This window comes from Nicotiana sylvestris, chromosome 2 (assembly GCF_000393655.2).
Source record: "Nicotiana sylvestris chromosome 2, ASM39365v2, whole genome shotgun sequence".
In the NCBI taxonomy this organism is placed as follows: domain Eukaryota; kingdom Viridiplantae; phylum Streptophyta; class Magnoliopsida; order Solanales; family Solanaceae; genus Nicotiana; species Nicotiana sylvestris.
Genome location: NC_091058.1, coordinates 27,963,331 through 27,981,373, shown reverse-complemented (window position 1 = coordinate 27,981,373; position 18,043 = coordinate 27,963,331). Strand labels below are relative to the sequence as shown.

General features: G+C 41.5%; 1 protein-coding gene across 1 annotated transcript in view; it reads left to right on the top strand.

Annotated features, from left to right (window-relative positions):
* The first annotated feature begins 14,519 nt into the window (after nt 1–14,519).
* The window catches only part of LOC138883944 (uncharacterized), a 28,855-nt gene continuing 25,331 nt past the window's right edge, over nt 14,520–18,043 (top strand). The window contains exons 1-3 of the mRNA XM_070164670.1: nt 14,520–14,705; nt 16,913–17,179; nt 17,543–17,696. Of these exons, the coding sequence (XP_070020771.1) occupies nt 14,520–14,705; nt 16,913–17,179; nt 17,543–17,696 (607 nt within the window). The remainder of the gene's footprint in view (nt 14,706–16,912; nt 17,180–17,542; nt 17,697–18,043) is intronic.

The following is an 18,043-nucleotide window of genomic DNA, read 5'->3' as shown; positions in this document are numbered from 1 at the left end:
CCAATTAGCTACATACCATTGGTTGTTTTCAAGTGTACAAGTGCTATTATTTATCTTCTCAACTCCTTGTTTCTTTATCATCTTTCTTTTTAAAAAAAAATATAGTTAACCTTATTTTTTAATTTTTTGCTTTTGTTTTCACCTGGCAATTAAGTTAGAGTAATATTATTTATGGTATAATTGCTACAGATTTTATGAAATATGAATATTTCGTTATTTTTTGGTTAAAAGGGATGTTGTATTTATATGCTAGTTAACAAAAGGAATCACATGAGGGACATTACTGGGGTATCGCAGAGACCCCATAGTTGTAAAGTTTAGCATGATTGTGTTTAAGTTACAACCCACAAAAGATCTAACTAGTTCAGTTCCTAGGATGTCTGCGCAAAATACATCATTGACAAACATCGGAGGAACTGATAATGTCATAAATTTGTTCAAAAATATCTCCTTTGCTGCTTCCTTGGCCAATGCATCAACTACTCTGTTCTGCTCCCGGTAAATGCGCCTCACTACCACGCTGCCCATCCTTTGGATGATTGACCTGCATTCACAAATTAGAGGGTCATAAATCAGACTTCCATTCAAAAGTATATTGACTGTTTCAACTAAATCAGTGTTTATTTCCAGCGGTACTAAATGGTTTTGCTCCGCCAGTTGTAGACCCCGTATGAGGGCCTGAACATCTGCCCTTATGTTTGTTGTTTGGGGGATATTGTCCGTGTAGCCCAATATCTAGTTGCCATTGTAGTTTCTAAATATTTCCTCTGAACCTCCTATTCGTGGGTTCCCCATTACTGCTCCATCTGTATTCAGTTTGTAAGAACCTCTGGATGGAGGTTCCCATTTTAACAGGATCTGGTGAGTTACCTTTGTTGAGTCATTCTTTGTAAGCATAAGGTATTCAGTTGCTTTTGAGATTGTGATATTGGCATTGATATGTTCTTTCTTGTTATTGAATATATTGTTGTTTCTGTTTAACCAAATGTGCCACAGACAAAAGGGAATGAGGTTGTCCCAACAGATGTAGTTATTGAAAGGGACATTTTTAGAGAGTTCTATCTTGATTGCCACTGGTGGACATTGAAAACTGGAGCATTATTTGAACCATTTCCTGAGGATTTGGATAGGATTTCATTCCAGAAATGGACATCATTAGGACATTCAAAGAAAATATGGGTAATGTTTTCTTGTCCATTGTTACAGTATTGACATTGAGGGACACAGTTGATTCCAATAGAGTGGAGAAAGCTCTTAGTTGAAAGTCTCTTATGGGTTAGGAGCCGGATGAAGTATTTGATTTTGTTGGGGGCTTGTAGCTTCCAGATCCATTTGAAGGAGCCTTCCTCCCCAGAATGGAGACTGGTTGTAGTCCTGCTTAGGAAGGAGTAAGCAGAACTATTTGAGAACTGGCCATTAGGAGTCAAATCCCATATAAGATTATCATCCTTAGTTGTAACATGGGGGATAAACACAGAGTTCAACAGGTTCAGAATACTTGGAGGAGTGTTAATGGACGAAGCTGATGTGTCCCAATTGCCCAGGTTGTGGATTGAGCTAACCTTGGCATCAAGGTCATTTTGGGTTAATGGGCCCTCAACCATCTATCTGATTGCTGGCTGATTAGGGATCCAAGTGTCATTCAAGAAACTAACCATATTTCCTTTGTGGACTACCTATCTGCTTGCTTTGTTGCATATCTCCCAGCCTTTTAGAATGCCCATCCAGGTTGGAGATTTTGGGTGTTTAGGGTGTCTAAATGCTCTAACTGGTCTAGACATGTTGCAATGTTTGTGAATGAGAACTCTAGCCCATAGACTATTGGTATTCTTATAGGTTCTCCATGCCAGATTTGTGAGGAAATCTTTGTTCTTGATACTAGCCTTTTGGAGCCCTAGCCCTCCCTCAGCCTTGGTCTTAGTGACTACCTCCCACTTGATCAGATGTAACTTCTTCCTTTCAGGGATGGTGCCCTAAAGGAAGTTTCTCTGAATTCTATCAATCTGATTGGTGATTTTGGTGGATAGATTTATGTATTGCATAACATGACTTGGGATATTGTTCAAAGAAATTTTGTCCAGGACTGTTCTCCCAGCCATGTTGAGGCATTTAGTTTTCCAACCAGCCATCTTGGATTGCATGTTATCAATAATGAATTGAAATTCTGCAGATGATTATTTTTTGTGGAGTATGGGAAATCCAAGGTATTTTCCAAAGGATGTTGTGTGCCTGATGGACAAATAATTGGCGAGATGTTGTATGGCATCTTGTGTGATTTTTGAAGAAAACAAGACTCTTGATTTGGTGAGATTGATTTTTTGTCCTGACTGCTCATTGAAGTTCTGCAATATTGAAAGAATGGTATTGCAGTTTCTGTCATTGGCTTTAGCAAAGAGGGTGAGGTCATCCGCAAAGAATAGGTGAGATATTTTGGTCTAGACCTACTTATACTTATGGTATGCCATTGGTTATGTAGTACTGCCTTATCAATAGATCTTGATAGTCTTTCCATGCACATAATGAATAGGTAGGGAGATATAGTGTCGCCCTGCCTAATGCCTCTTGAGGTTTTGAAAGACTCTGTTTTCCCCTCATTGATAAGAATGGAAATGGATGATGTACTGATACATGACATGATGAGTTTGGATAAGCCCTGGGGGAAGTTGAAAGCAGCTAGAATGTCTCTAATAAAGGACCATTCCAGCCTATCAAAGGCCTTCTCTAGGTCAATTTTTAAGATTATGTTGCCACTCTTCCCCCTCATTTTTCTGAAGTGAGTGATATATTCTTGGACAATGATGACATTGTCACAGACTCTCCTATTAGAGAGAAAGCTTGCTTGGCTTGGCTCAATGATGTGGGGCAAAATAGGCTTTATCCTGTTCACAATGTTTTTTGTGACTGACTTGTAGATGGTGTTACAAAGTCCAATGGGCCAGAATTTTTTTAGCATTGAAGCTTGGGGGAATTTAGGGATTAGGCACAATAGAGTTTGGTTTATAGTGTTATCCATAGAGCTTGTAGAGAAGCATTTTTGACAGAAGTTTGTGACAGAGTCCCCTACTATATCCCAATACTTTTGGTAAAAGAATGGGTGGATCCATCAGGGCTAGGAGATTTGAAGGGTTTATGGGAGAAGACTGCCCTTTTTATCTCACTCACATGAAGAGGTTTGTCCATAAAAGCTCTTTGGCTTTAAGACAAAATGGGTGCCATGGTGGAGTGGTTTGTGGGATCCCAAGGGGCTTCAGTTTGGGATGTTGTGTATAGATCAGTAAAGAAACCCGCAATTGCTGAATGAACGTCATTTTGGTCATGATGCCAATTTCCATTCTCTTCTTTAAGAGAGAGGATTTTGTTCCTCCTTTTTCTATTGAGGGTGGATATGTGAAAGAATCTGGTGCTAGCATCACCCTCATTTAGCTAGTTAATTCTAGGACATAAGTTTCCAAAAGTCTTCTTCATTTTTGAGGATTAGGTTGAGTTCAACATTTAGCTATGTTTCAAGGTGTAACAGGTAAATACTGAATTGGTAGCTAGGAGATTTTTGGATTCTAGAGATTCTTGCCAGGATACTCTTCTTTTGATGGAAGATGTTTCCAAAGACTTCCTAGTTCCACTTTGTTACCTGAGTCTTGAAGCTTTCAGTGGATTGAAGAAGGGTGGAATGGTTAGAGAAGGCCCTATTGATGATGTTAGGGAAATAAGGGTGGCTAGCCCACATTGACTCAAACCTGAAGGGCCTTGATGGTTTGTTGTTTGGAGGCCCTACCAAGTTAATTTGTAAAGAGAAATGGTCTGAGTGGATCCTAGGTGTGAGCACATGATTTTTGCCCTATATATGAATAATTCCCAAAATCCCAAACAAAATAATTTTTCTTTTATTTTTACAATTTTTGTGCGTTTTTGGTGTCATCTTCTGATAATTATTGCATTTTATTTGTGCGTGTTAATTTTTATAAAATACAAAAATACGCATTTTTCTGCACTTAGGATTTAATTTTATACTTTAGTATTAATTAGGGATTAACCTGTTTTGGAATAGGATATGAAGAAAATGACAAAAATAGTTCACTTTAATGTTTTTATTATTTTAATTGTGAGACAGTCGCAAATAGTTATCAAGTTAATTTTAGGCATTAATTGGTTGTAGCTTAATTGTTAGTTTAATTTCTCATCTTTGTAAAAATCAGAAAAATAAATACAAAAATACAAGATTGCAAAATGAAAAATCGAAAATTATTGTTTAAAAGAATATAGAGGGCTTGGTTTTTAATGGCCAAATTTGGGCCACTTTTGCATTTAATCCGTTGGCCCAAACGCCTCATGCATTAAATCCAGCCCAGGTCTTTACCCAGTCTGCCCCCTGCTAAATAAAACGGCATCGTTTCGGGGTCCTTGGATCAGGGCCGTTGGATCTCATCAATCCAACGATCTGGAACTAACGAGGTTTCCAGTATATAAGTGTCCAAACCGTTCCCCCTACCCCCATTTCCATCGTCTTCTTCACCCCACCCCTTCTCCCCAAACCCTAATCCGCGCCGCCCCTAAATCCCTTGCCGGCGGTGAACGCGAACTACGCCGTTCACCCTGAAATTAACACCACAGGCCCCCCTCACCCTCCTCTTTCCATTGCACCCGTTGGTTTGCCTCGAATAAGGCCGGAACTCTTCGAATCTTGATTTGAAGTTTTCCGGCCAGGTGACAGTTTGTCCGAATCAGCCCAAAATCACACCCTACAACCCCCAGCCCTTCCCAACACTAATCCGTGTTTGTTTTCTTTCAAATCACCATGAAACGACCCACATCTTAGATCTAAGAATTGCTGTCCAAACCCTAAAATCAAATCCTTCTGATTTCAAACCGTAGCACCCTTAACCATGTGTTCTCGTGTAAGAACACATGGTTAGGGATGTTACACGTCAAAAATCTGAAAGGATTCAGATGTTCAAGACCGGCCGGAATCCTTTAGGCCTTTGTGTGTTTTTCTTTTCTTTTTACTGCTTCTTTCACTCGCATGATTAAAATATTATTTGCAGTCGTTGTTTCATTGTTGTTCTGTTAATTTTAGGGTTTAATTGTGTTAGTTTAGGTTCTGTTAATTACTTTTGATCCTGAGCTTGTTAGTTGGTTGAGTGATTATAAGTTCATGGTTCAATAATTAGTTTTAAGTTCATTTAATGTTAATCGTGGTAGCTTAAGCTCAGTTTGATTTCGTTTAGCTTGTTTGAGTTGGTTAATTGACCAGAATTGGTTCAGTCAGTCTGATTAGTGGGTTTCTGATTGATAGTTAATTAATTTTAGTTAAGTTTCAGAATGGTTTAGGATATTGGGTATAACTGTTAGGGATAAGGGTAGGTTCAGTGATTCTAAAAGGCTTTAAGGGGTAATCTGGGTATGGAAAAGGGTAGTTCTGATAGGAATAGTAATATCAAGGTATAGGGAAGGGCAGTATAGGTATTGTATGGGTAGAGGAAATGCCTTAGGGCCTTCTAGAATGGGGTTCAAGTGTAAATTTGAATAATTATACTGCAGTTACTTGTTTAGCAAGATAAAACTAGAGGGGCTAATTGAAAATAGAGAGGGACTGATTGGCAAATCAGAGCCTAGTCCATTCTCTTTGGGGGTTGCCTATAAAAGGGCATAAGATGCCTTGGGAAAGGGGGTCTGCTCTATCTTTTGCCTTGAGCCCTAAGTTTTAATTTGAGCTTTCATTTTTTTTATTTAGTTAGCATTTCAATTCTGAGGGTATTCAGAGAAAAAACATCAAAATATGGAGATCTGAAACAGTTTCAGAGTCTCATTACTAGTTTTGGACTTCAGCTGTGAGGGACAGGGGTATGCTAGACCGATCTGTGGGAATTGGCTTATATTTCTGATTTTCGAAGTAATCTGTCTGTGTTTCTGTGGTATAACATTGCTGGGTGTGTTGCTGTTGCTGTTCAAAGTACCTGACTCCTCACCTTTTCTCTATTTTACATTCCAATTTCCAGGTACATTTCCCTGAATCTCACTGATGTATGTTCGTTGAAGTTGAACTGAAATGTTCCAAGGCCTGTTATTCAACTGAAAGTAGCCTGTATCTTTAATGATAGTAATAGTGTAGTCTCCTGTTATGTAATTGGCAGGATGTGTATAATTAAACTTGTTCAGTAGGGTAGATTACATGTTGAATGATGCGTAGTTTAGAACTGTTGAATTGGACATTTGAATAAGCTATGAGCATGGGCCTAGGCTGATCAGAAAATTCGTGCGAGTTCCATTAGTCATCAGAAGCAATTAGACCCGTGTACATGACATGAGAATTCATGAGCAAGTTTGATGACATTTAGCTTAGTCATTGGTATCTTATCATTATAGTGTAATAGAAGGTTTGCTTTTGTTTTAAGATTCTGAAATCGTTTGGAAGATCATAATTATGGTAAGTAGATTGGTATAGAAATCAGTTGGAAATCATGAAGCAAACTCATTCATAATTGACTTAGTTCATTAAGAACAGCAGGTCGTGATAGGCAATGTGTAGGATAGATCATTTAGGGATTCTGAGAATTCACGTTTTTTCAGTATAAGGATTCATGGATATTTTATTAATTGTTACAATAGAAATAAACCTATCTTCGTTGGGCCGTTCGGATCACACTAAGGCATGGGCAGGCCCAATTCTCCTTTAAATTTGGTCCTTATTTTATTTCATTGCAATCCATTTCCAAATTAACTAATCTTTTAGAGGCATACAAATAAGTAGAAAATCGTAGCTATTTCGGAATTGCTACTAGTCTTGCCGGAATAAATCACATGCGCGGACTGTCAACAATGGGCTACTAAAATGATTAGAAATTGGGATGGCCATTTAGCAAATTCCATGGTCCTCTTTAAAATCATATTACATTGGAATCTTTGAGTTCGATTTAATTGAATAAACCTTCTTAAACTCGGGTGCACATTGATGCGACCCAAATCCAAATCTCGATGAAGCCGAAATGTGTCGATAACCGCGGGTGCATTGATTGCGACGTGGTTCGAAATACGTTTTCGCGACATCGTAATTCTTAAAAATAAATAATGATAGAAAAGAGTTTCACAAATTGAGACGAGCCTCACTGCGCAAAAATAAATAAATGTGGGGCCCTTAGTAAATAATTATCGAAATAATTAGAATTTGGGATGGCCGTTTAGCGAACTTCATGGCTTTTCCCAAAAATAACACTACGTTAGTATCTTTAGGTACGATTTAATTAAATAACCTTCTTAAAATTCGGGTGCGCATTGATGCGACTCAAATCCAAATCTCGACGAAGTCAAAATGTGTTGATAACTACGGGTGCATTGATTGCGACGTGGTTCGAAACGCGTTTTCATGACGTCGCAATTCTTTAAAAAATAATTATAATAAAAGCGGTGTAAAATTAAATAAAAGGCATATAAGCTAGCATGTATTAAAATCAGATAAAATCAAATACAACAGTTAAGCGACCGTGCTAGAACCATGGAGCTCGGGAATGCCTAACACCTTCTCCCGGGTTAATAGAATTCCTTACTCGGATTTCTGGTTCGCGGACTGTTAACAGAGTCGTGAATTTCCTCGGTTCGGGATTCAACCGGTGACTTGGGACACCATTAATCTCTCAAGTGGCGACTCTGAATAGTTAATTAAATCCCGTTCCGATTGTCCTTTAATTGGAAAAACTCCTTTACGCCCTTCTTCTGGGGGGTGTAGGTAGTGAAAAAGGAGGTGTGACAGCTCTGGCGACTCTGTTGGGGACCGAACCCAGAATCTCTGGTTCAGGGTTCAGAATTTGAGCTTAGAAAATTGTTGTATTTAATTATATCTGATTTTCCTACATGTTTTATGCTGATTGTGCTAAATGTTACCGCTTTGATATTGTCTGAACTGTATATAAATTGTGCCGACACCCTTCTCTCTTCACCTCCGGGGATGTGCTTACTGGTTGAGACTCCCCATTTTGTTAGTGTCATACCCTGAAATAAGAAAGAGGTCGGACAAGTTACGAAGCCGGATGGCCTTTTGGTTCCCGGTAAGTTGCCCCCTCCTCGACTCGAGTTGTCCGCTCGGGTACACAGTCTAGTACACTGACCCAGGTTTTGAATATAGAATAACGTGACTTCATGCCGGATCCCTAGTAGGAATGCTTATTTGCATCACGTTGCATTTGACTTAGGGGACTCAACACAGGGGTTGGGTCCGTCTAGGACTAGCAACCTGAAATGAAAAGACCATTCTGATGCATCCTACTTGCTCTGTACATATATTTGTTTCAAACTTGCATGTTGACCGGTTTCTGAATCTCAGGAAATGTTGGAAAATTGAAGGAAAAAAAAGAAGAGAAAAAATATCAGTTAGGGAGTTAATTGATTATTTTATAAATAAAAATTAATGACCAATTACTGGCGAAACTCTGCCGAAATTTTGAGAAGGAAAAAAGAAGGAAAATGTTTTATTTTTGTTTTACTAAAAAATATATAGGAAAAAAAAGTCTTTTGTTTTAGAATGGAAAAATAGATTGTTTTATTGTTTGTTGAAAATGGAAAAATCATTATTTTGTCTTGTTTTCAAAAATAGAAAAGGAAAATAGTTTGTCTTGCCATGAGAAATAAAAATGGAAAAAGAGTCATGTTTTAAAATAGTTCGGTTAATTTGCCCGAACTACGCATGGTTTGATTCTCACAGGGTGTGAGATACGTAGGCAACCCTCATCGGGTCCAACCTCCCCTTTGCAAAAATAACCAAAATTAGCCACCTTTGGTCGTATTTTGATTTTTGACCCTCACAGCCTTAAAATCTTCGCCCCTGAGGCGCAGGAAGGTCGTGTCGCAATATCGGGTCTTTTATCTAAAAATATTAGAATTAAGAATTGAGTTCTTCATTTGAAATATAGGGGTAATTTTGAGTCAATAATATAGATAGTAGTTTTTGGAGTTAAATAAAAGTTTTCTTTTTGCTTAAACGCTTTAATAAATGTGCAGGATGAGCACGATGATAAATGAGCCTTTTTCAATAATGACCAAAATCCCTTTTGAGCTGCAATTGTGGTGGAATGATTTGGGCAAAGAAGGGCAAGACGAAGTGAGAAAATATTTGAAGACCTTCCGAATTTATTAGACATTCAGCCTCGGGGGGATTTCATCAGAGCATTGGTCGCCCATTGGGATTCGGCACATAATGTGTTTCATTTTTCAGACTTTGAACTCACCCCAACATTGGAAGAAATAGCGGGGTACATTGGAAGTGACCAAGCTCCATTGAGATTCAAATACTTGATTGCTCCTAGGGCCATTACCATACACCGATTCCTGGATTCCTTAAAAATACCCCGAACAGTTCATCATCCAGATTTTGCTAAGGGTTTCTGCAGTTTCCGCTTCATGTGTGATAGATATGGCCATGTGGGCGGGTTCAATAATCCAGACTTTAAGCTGTGCAGCAGAAACAACCGACAAAAATGGGAGGAACACAGACGAGTGGCATTTATGATAGCTTTTTTGGGTCTCGTAATATTCCCAAGGAAAGATGGTAATATTGATTTAAAAGTAGCAGGCGTCGTCAGTACCTTGCAAGCCATGGGGAAAAGCACTTTAGCACCTATGATTGTGGCTGATATCTTCAGGGCACTCACTGCGTGCAAAGCTGGGGGCAAATTTTTTGAGAGATGTAACTTATTGTTACAAATGTGGACGATTGAGCATTTGTGCCCGCGCTCTCAATTATTGAGTTATGGTTCGGCTGAGAAAACTTGTATAGGAGAATTTTGTACGAGAATCAAAGGGGCTAATCTACCTGAAGGAAGTCACGGCTTGGGCATTATTATTTCGGAACCTCAAGGCTAGCCAGATACAGTGGGTGCTTGGATGGTTGTCTGTCGAGGAAGTCATATATATGCCAGCAGCCCGACCGCATTTTTTGTTGATGGGACTCAAAAGCATACAGCCCTATGCACCATATCGGGTTTTGAGGCAACTCGGCAGATATCAAGTAGTACCGAGAGATGACGATTTGAGTACCCAAGTGGTTGAACTTAGTCCTGACGGTCGATTCCCCGAGGAAGAGGTTCGTCAAATTTGGAGTGAGTGTCAATATCTGATGGAAAACACTTGTGTGTCTGATAGGGTCAAAGGGGAAATTTCTCCAGGGTATCACGAGTGGTTCAGAGGTGACGTAGCATATGGGAGACCGGCTAAAAGACCTCATCTCGAAGATTTCGCCAAGTCATCCCAAGAGCAGTGGGATTGGTTAGCAAAGGAAGAAAGCTACCGAGTTGAGATTGGTAAATTAAAATAACAAGTCGAGAGTCTGAAATTCGAGAACAGTGTACAGGTTGCCGCGGATCAAGGTGAAAAGAATAGACTAGCCAGAGAAAATGAAGCACTTAGGGCTCAGATTCGACAGTAGAAGATAACCATCGATAAGCAACCAAGGAGCCGATCCGATGAACAATTGGTAAAAAGATTGGAAAGCGAAGTCAGAGAATGGCGGGATGAGTTATGAAAAGCTGAAAACGTCATGGCAGAACTTAAAGCACAGTGGGTGACAAGAACCGAAGAGCGTCGCCAATACTTAATCAGTTGAAAAGGGACCATGAGAAAATTGTTGCCAATTTAAAGAGAAAAGTGGTCGCCCTTGAGGGTAAAGCGGTTAGGCAGGCTAGAGACTTTGAAAATGAAAGCGGACGTTGTTACAACTTGTTGGCCCAAATGGAGGCAGAGGTGCAACAGCTGCAAGACCAACACTTGCAAGACTCCCGAGCTTTAAAAATGTGCAGCGATCAGATAAGACGCTTGCTCATAGAAATAAAGCAAACAAAAGACAGGATTAGAGCCATTGCTCATGCTATTGTCAGGAGATGCCTGGTTTGTGAAGACATGACCCGTACTACTTTTATCTCAGCAGTGATGATCTATGTGAAGCAAACCATGAATGAGTTAGAGTAGCTTGAAAGGGATTTGGATCCTAGACCCGCGGCGAGGCCGAACGACGCCCCGCGGATACCTAAGTTTGAAGCACTAGAATATGCATAGTCCGTGTATGTAAGTGTCTACCATTTCGAGTCAGTCTTTTGTACGTCCGTTATCTTTCTGGATTGAGTATGTTTGTAGGCTTAGAGTTTTTGGTTTGCTTTCAGATTGCGTTTGTTATTTTCTTTCCAAAACAAAAGATGTCGAGTTTGTAAGAGTCTATTTATTAATGAAAATTGAGCATTTTGTTTCCACCCTTATTTTACATTTATCTTCACGAACTACGCTTGGTCTGATTCGTGCGGGATCACGATACGTAGGCAATATCCGTAGGATTCGACCATAACCGAAAGGAAAACAAAAAGAATGAAAAGGAAAATATATAAAAAAAAACCAAGAAAAAGAGAAAGAAAGAAAGGAGCGGAAAAACAGAGAGAGAAAAGAAAAGCACAAGAGAGGGATAAGGCGAAGAGAAGAAAAACGAGACAAGGAATGAAATGCCGGGATGATGCATGCAATCAAGCAAATGAACAATAGAAAGGAATAACTGTATAAGTGCATTCATGCCAACGTGCGGTTATTAAAATCTGATAAGACCTAATAGCAAACAAAGTGGTTGTCTAAATGTGTGATTTCAGGCAGGTGGTTAGTTGATTGGCACTTCTGGCAACTCATCCATACAACACCGGTCGAAAGATCAAGTAAAAATGACAAGGCAGGATTCGGAAATCAGCATCATAGACCCTTCGAATGAGGTTGAGGTAACAAATGTGGGTGCTATGAAAGAAGAGATGAGGAAATTAAAAGAACAAATGGCTAAAATGCATCGGGCATGGTTGCAGGGACACCCGACACCACTATATCCTGCCAACCCATCTTACATCCCACCCCTGGCTCAAGCTCAGGAGTATACCACTCCCCACGCATCTTCAGCTTTCCCTTATCAGGCCCAGGGTTATGGTACCACGTCATACGCTCCCCCAGCTCTACCCTCCAAACAGAACCCTCCACCACCCATGGTTCCCGTCTTTGTGGCACCTCCCCCAGCTCCACTACATAGATCATCCAGTGAGCCGCTATTCCAAACTCACGACACCCAATATTACCCTCCCGAACCCACTTTCAAAGCGCCTGAGCCATATACCTACTCTCCCCATTTTGAAATCCCAGGAGAAGTTGAGAAACCGGTTAAGAATGCAGAACAAGAGGAGGTGATTCGTAAAGTCAAAAGCCTGGAGCAACCCTTCAGGAACATGCATGGTTTGGGAAACCAAGTTAGCATTGCATACAAAGATTTGTGCCCTTTTCCTGATGTACAGTTGCCTGCGGGGTTTAAAATGCCGAAGTTTGACTTGTATGAGGGGCACGGTGACCCAGTAGCCCATCTGCGTGGTTTCTGTAGCAAAATGAGAGGTGCCGGGGGAAAGGATGAGTTTTTGATAGCATATTTAGGGCAAAGCCTGAGCGGGTCAGCGCTAGAATGGTACACGAGGCAAGACCCCGGCCGATGGTATACATGGGATAATTTGGCCCAGGCATTCATTGGCCATTTTCAATATAACCTCGAGATAGTCCCTGATCGTCTGTCATTGTTGAAACTAGAAAAGAAGCCTGGGGAAAGTTTTAGAGAGTTTGGTTTTCGCTGGAGGGAACAAGCTGCAAGGGTTGATCCTCCCATGAGGGAGAGTGAGATGGTAGATTACTTCTTGCAAACATTGGAACCTACCTATTTTGGTCATCTAGTGACATCTGTCGGAAAGTCGTTTAATGAAGTGTAAATATGGGAGCCATAATTGAAGAAGGGTTGAAATCTAATAAGATCTTGAGCTACTCGGCGTTGAAAGCAACCACCCAGGCCATCCAAAGCGGTCTGGTGGTGTGCTGGGGAAGAAGAAGAAAGAAGAAGTTGCTACAGTTGAAGCAAATGCTTGGTCCAGGCACAATAACCCTCCACTCTACTATGACCAACCCAGACCCCACCACCCAAATTACCAATATACCCCATATGGCCCACTGCAACACTATTATCCACCACCAGAACCACACTTTTCTATCCACCATGCCCAGACCTATACTCAGACCCCAGTGCACTCGCAATGGCGTACACCAAGTCCCCAAAATACACAGCCACACCCACAAAACACCTATCCACCTCCCAGGGCTAACAGATCAGGAACCAACTTCCGCCCAAACCAAGCTTTTAGAAATGAGAAGGCCCCAAAAAGAAAAACATTTACTCCGCTGGGAGAATCTTACACTGCTCTCTTCCACAGATTGAAACAGTTGGGGATACTGACCCCAGTTGAATCCAAAACACCAAATCCTCTTCCCAAAAACCTGGACCACTCTGTTAGCTGCGAGTATTGCTCAGGGATGCCGGGGCACGATACTGAAAAATGTTGGAAGTTGAAAAACGCAACACAAGAGCTCATTGATAATCGTCGTATTGAGGTACAAGCTCCAGAGGCTCCGAACATCAATCAAAATTCGTTACCAGCGCATTATGAGGCCAACATGATCGAACTGATACATAAGGGGGCAGAGCCTAAGAAACCTTCGCAAGTGGTTATGGTGATTCGTTCTACGGAAGCCAAAGAAAAGACAGTGAGTGCAAGGCCAGTGGTTCAGTCAAAAGCGATAAAAGACAAGCTAGTGTTGGTAATGGGAAAGGGACCGTTTGTGGCTGCGAAAAAGCAGGAGCCAGTCAAGATAGTGGTACTAGGGTCAGTATCTGCGCCCGTGGTGGTTGTGAAGGGAGCTTGTGTAGAACCGGTTGTCATAAAACCGGTAGTCCAGTTACCCATGGTTGACAGCAAAGCCGTACCGTGGAGATATGACAAGGTAGTGGTGACATACAAAGGAAAGGAAATTAAGGAAGAGAGTTGTGAAGCACAAGGACTAACTCGGTCGGGACGCTGTTTCGCTCCCGAAGAGTGGAGAAAGGCTAGGGGAGCTAAAGACAATCCAATGCCAGTCAAAAAAGCTGTGACGGAAGAGTAGGCAAAAGAGTTTCTGAAGAAGATAAAAGTACAAGATTATTCCATTGTTGAACAACTGAGCAAAACACCGGCTCAAATCTCATTGTTGTCGTTACTGATTCACTCTGATGAGCATTGCCGAGCTTTGATGAAGATATTGAATGAGGCTCATGTGCCCGACAAAATTTCAGTGAACCATCTAGAGACGATTGCCAACAAGATCTTTGAAGTGAACAGGGTAGCATTTTCTGATGATGAATTGCCTATGGAAGGCACCGAACATAACAAGGCTCTCTATTTGACGGTCAAATGTGAAGGTTCAATGGTTACTCGGGCACTAATCGATAACGGGTCGAGCGCTAATATTTGTACGTTATCCACATTGAACAAGTTAAAGATCGATGAGGATAGAATCCGCAAAAATAGCATTTGTGTTCGAGGGTTCGACGGAGGGGGAACAAACACGGTAGGGGATATTGTACTCGAATTGACTATTGGCCCAGTCGAGTTCACAATGGAATTTCAGGTGTTGGATGCTGCAGTATCCTATAATCTGTTGCTGGGTCGACCATGGATTCATGCGGCCAAAACCGTGCCCTCCACGCTGCACCAAATGGTCAAATTCGAGTGGGACAGACAAGAAATTGTGTTACATGGGAAGATCCCTCATGCGCCATGAATGATGCCCTTGTACCCGTTATAGAGACTGAAGATGATAGGGGGCCATGGGTTTATCAGGTCTTTGACACAGTTCCGGTGAGCAGGGTGCCCGAGGGTAAAAGCATGCCATGTCCCAGGATGCCAGCTGCGACCGTCATGGTAGTGTCAGAAATGCTGAATAACGGGTTCGTGCCCGGGAAGGGTTTGGGGGTTGAACTTCAGGGCATTACTCAACCTGTGTCTTTGTCCAAAAATCTGGACACCTTTGGGTTAGGGTTCAAACCAACAACGGCAGATGTTAGAAGGGCCCGTAAATTGAAAAAGAAAGCTTGGGTGCTTCCTAAACCAATTCCTCGATTGTCTAGGTCCTTCGTCAGGCCGGGTATCAAGAAACAGTCATTGGCAAAGGTGTCAGGTTCGTTAATTGGGGCAGAGGGGAATTTGGATAAAGTGTTCGAGAGAGTATTTGCTGAAGTAAACATGGTTGAGGCCGGAGAAGGGTCAAGCGGAGCAGACATACAGTACATCATACCACATGTCAACATCAACAATTGGGAAGCTACTCCTCTTCCAGTCCGGAGGGAGTCGTGGTGGTGGGTTTTGTTTTCCTTTTGTCACCTGGATTATTCCAGGGTTTGTAATCCAGTTGCTATGTTCCGTCCGTTTGGATGAGTTAAAACCTTGTTGTCTTTACTTTTAATGAAATGCAATTTTCTTTGTCCCTAATTCTTTTTCCATTTTCTTTTCTTTACTTTCTTTGTACAGTTCTTTTTATGCCGATATCAATGACATGACATGCATGAGGAACCTTCGGCCCAGTTTTAAAAGCCAATCTAGCTCGGAAGTAGTAATACAAGAGATCGAGTATGATGATGGGGTGGATTGTAACAATGATGAAGCTTATGAGGAAATTAGTAAAGAATAAAGTCACTTTGAAGAAAAACCCAAACCTAACCTAAATGACAAAGAAGCAGTTAACCTAGGGGACCAAGACGATGTACGGGAAACTAAAATAAGTGTTCATCTGGAGCCACAACTCAAGGAGGAGATAATTAAAGTGTTGCATGAGTACAAAGATGTTTTCGCATGGTCATATGATAATATGTCGAGTCTAAGCACCGATTTGGTGATCCATAAATTACCCACCGATCCAGCACTCCTTCCTATCAAGCAGAAGTTGAGAAAGTTCAAAACGGACATAAGTGTGAAAATCAAAGAAGAGATTACCAAGCAGTTTGAGGCAAAAGTCATTCAGGTGACACGGTACCCCACTTGGTTAGCCAATGTCGTGCCTGTGCCAAAGAAAGATGGCAAGACCAGGGTGTGCGTCGATTATCGAGACCTTAACAAGGCAAGCCCAAAAGATAATTTCCCACTGCCCAACATCCATATACTGATCGACAATTGTGCCAAACATGATATTGGCTCTTTTGTGGATTGTTATGCAGGTTATCATCAGATTCTAATGGACAAGGAGGATGCAGAAAAGACGGCATTCATCACGCCGTGGGGAACGTATTGTTATCGGGTCATGCCATTTGGTTTGAAAAATGCTGGGGCAACTTATATGAGGGCTATGACAACTATCTTCCATGATATGATACATAAAGAAATCGAGGTATACGTGGATGATGTGATCGTGAAGTCTAGGCAGCAATCCGACCATGTCAGAGATTTGAGAAAATTCTTTCAAAGACTTCGCAGGTACAATCTTAAGCTCAACCCTGCGAAATGTGCTTTCAGAGTGCCATCTGGGAAGTATCTGGGGTTTATAGTCAGTCGGCGGGGTATTGAATTAGACCCGTCAAAGATCAAAGCTATTCAGGAGTTGCCACCTCCAAGAAACAAAAACCGAGGTGATGAGTCTGTTGGGAAGATTGAACTATATCAGCAGGTTCATTGCCCAGCTCATGGCAACTTGTGAACCAATTTTCAAGTTGTTGAAGAAAGATGCCGCGATCGAATGGACTGATGAATGTCAGGAGGCTTTTGATAAGATAAAGGGGTATTTGTCAAACCCACCCGTGTTGGTCCCACCAGAACCAGGGAGGCCTTTGATTCTATATCTAACAGTTGTGGATAATTCATTCGGCTGTGTACTGGGGCAGCATGATATTACGGGCAGAAAGGAGCAGGCTATCTACTATCTCAGCAAGAAGTTCACATCTTACGAGGTTAAGTATACTCATCTGGAAAGGACATGTTGCGCCCTAACTTGGGTGGCACAGAAGTTGAAACATTACTTGTCATCTTACACCACTTACCTTATATCTCGCTTGGACCCGTTGAAGTATATTTTTCAGAAACCTATGCCTACAGGAAGACTTGCAAAGTGGCAGATCTTGCTTACAGAGTTCGACATTATATATGTGACACAGACTGCCATGAAAGCACAGGCATTGACCGATCATTTGGCTGAGAACCCCGTTGATGAAGATTATGAGCCTTTGAAAACTTATTTCCCTGATGAAGAGGTAATGAACATTGATGAATTGGAACAAGCTGAGAAGTCAGGATGGACACTTTTCTTAGATGGGGCTGCAAATATGAAGGGCGTAGGAATAGGAGCAGTACTTATTTCAGAAATAGGTTTAGCATTACCCTGTTACAGCTCGACTTCGTTTCTACTGTACAAACAACATGGCAGAATATGAGGCGTGTATATTGGGATTGAGATTAGTTGTGGATATGGGTGTACGGGAAGTCTTGGTCATGGGTGACTCGGACCTACTGGTACACCAGATTCAAGGGGAATGGGAAACACGGGATTTGAAGCTTATACCGTATCGGCAGTGTCTGCATGAGCTTTGCCAGCGTTTTCAGGCCATAGAATTCAGACACATTCCGAGGATTCATAATGAGGGTGCTGACGCTTTGGCTACTTTGGCGTCAATGTTGCACCATCCAGATAAGGTTATGTTGATCCATTACAGATTCAGGTCCGTGATCAGCATGCTTACTGTAACGTGATAGAAGAGGAAATCGATGGAGAGTCGTGGTTCCATGATATCAAAGAGTACATTAGAGTGGGAGTATACCCAACGCAGGCCACCGGTGATCAGAAAAGAACAATTCGGCAGTTGGCAAGTGGGTTTTTCCTTAGTGGAGGAGTGTTGTACAAAAGAACGCCAGATCTCGGTTTGTTGAGATGTATAGATGCATGGCAGGCCACAACTATCATGACTGAGGTGCATTCCGGAGTTTGTGGACCGCATATGAGTGGGTATGTTCTAGCAAAGAAGATTCTCCGAGCAGGTTATTATTGGCTCACGATGGAACGAGATTGTATCGGTTTTGTGCGTAAGTGTCATCAATTCCAAGTACATGGAGATTTGATTCATTCTCCACCATCAGAATTACATACGATGTCCGCGCCATGGCCTTTTGTTGCATGAGGCATGGATGTTATTGGGCCAATTGATCCAGCAGCATCA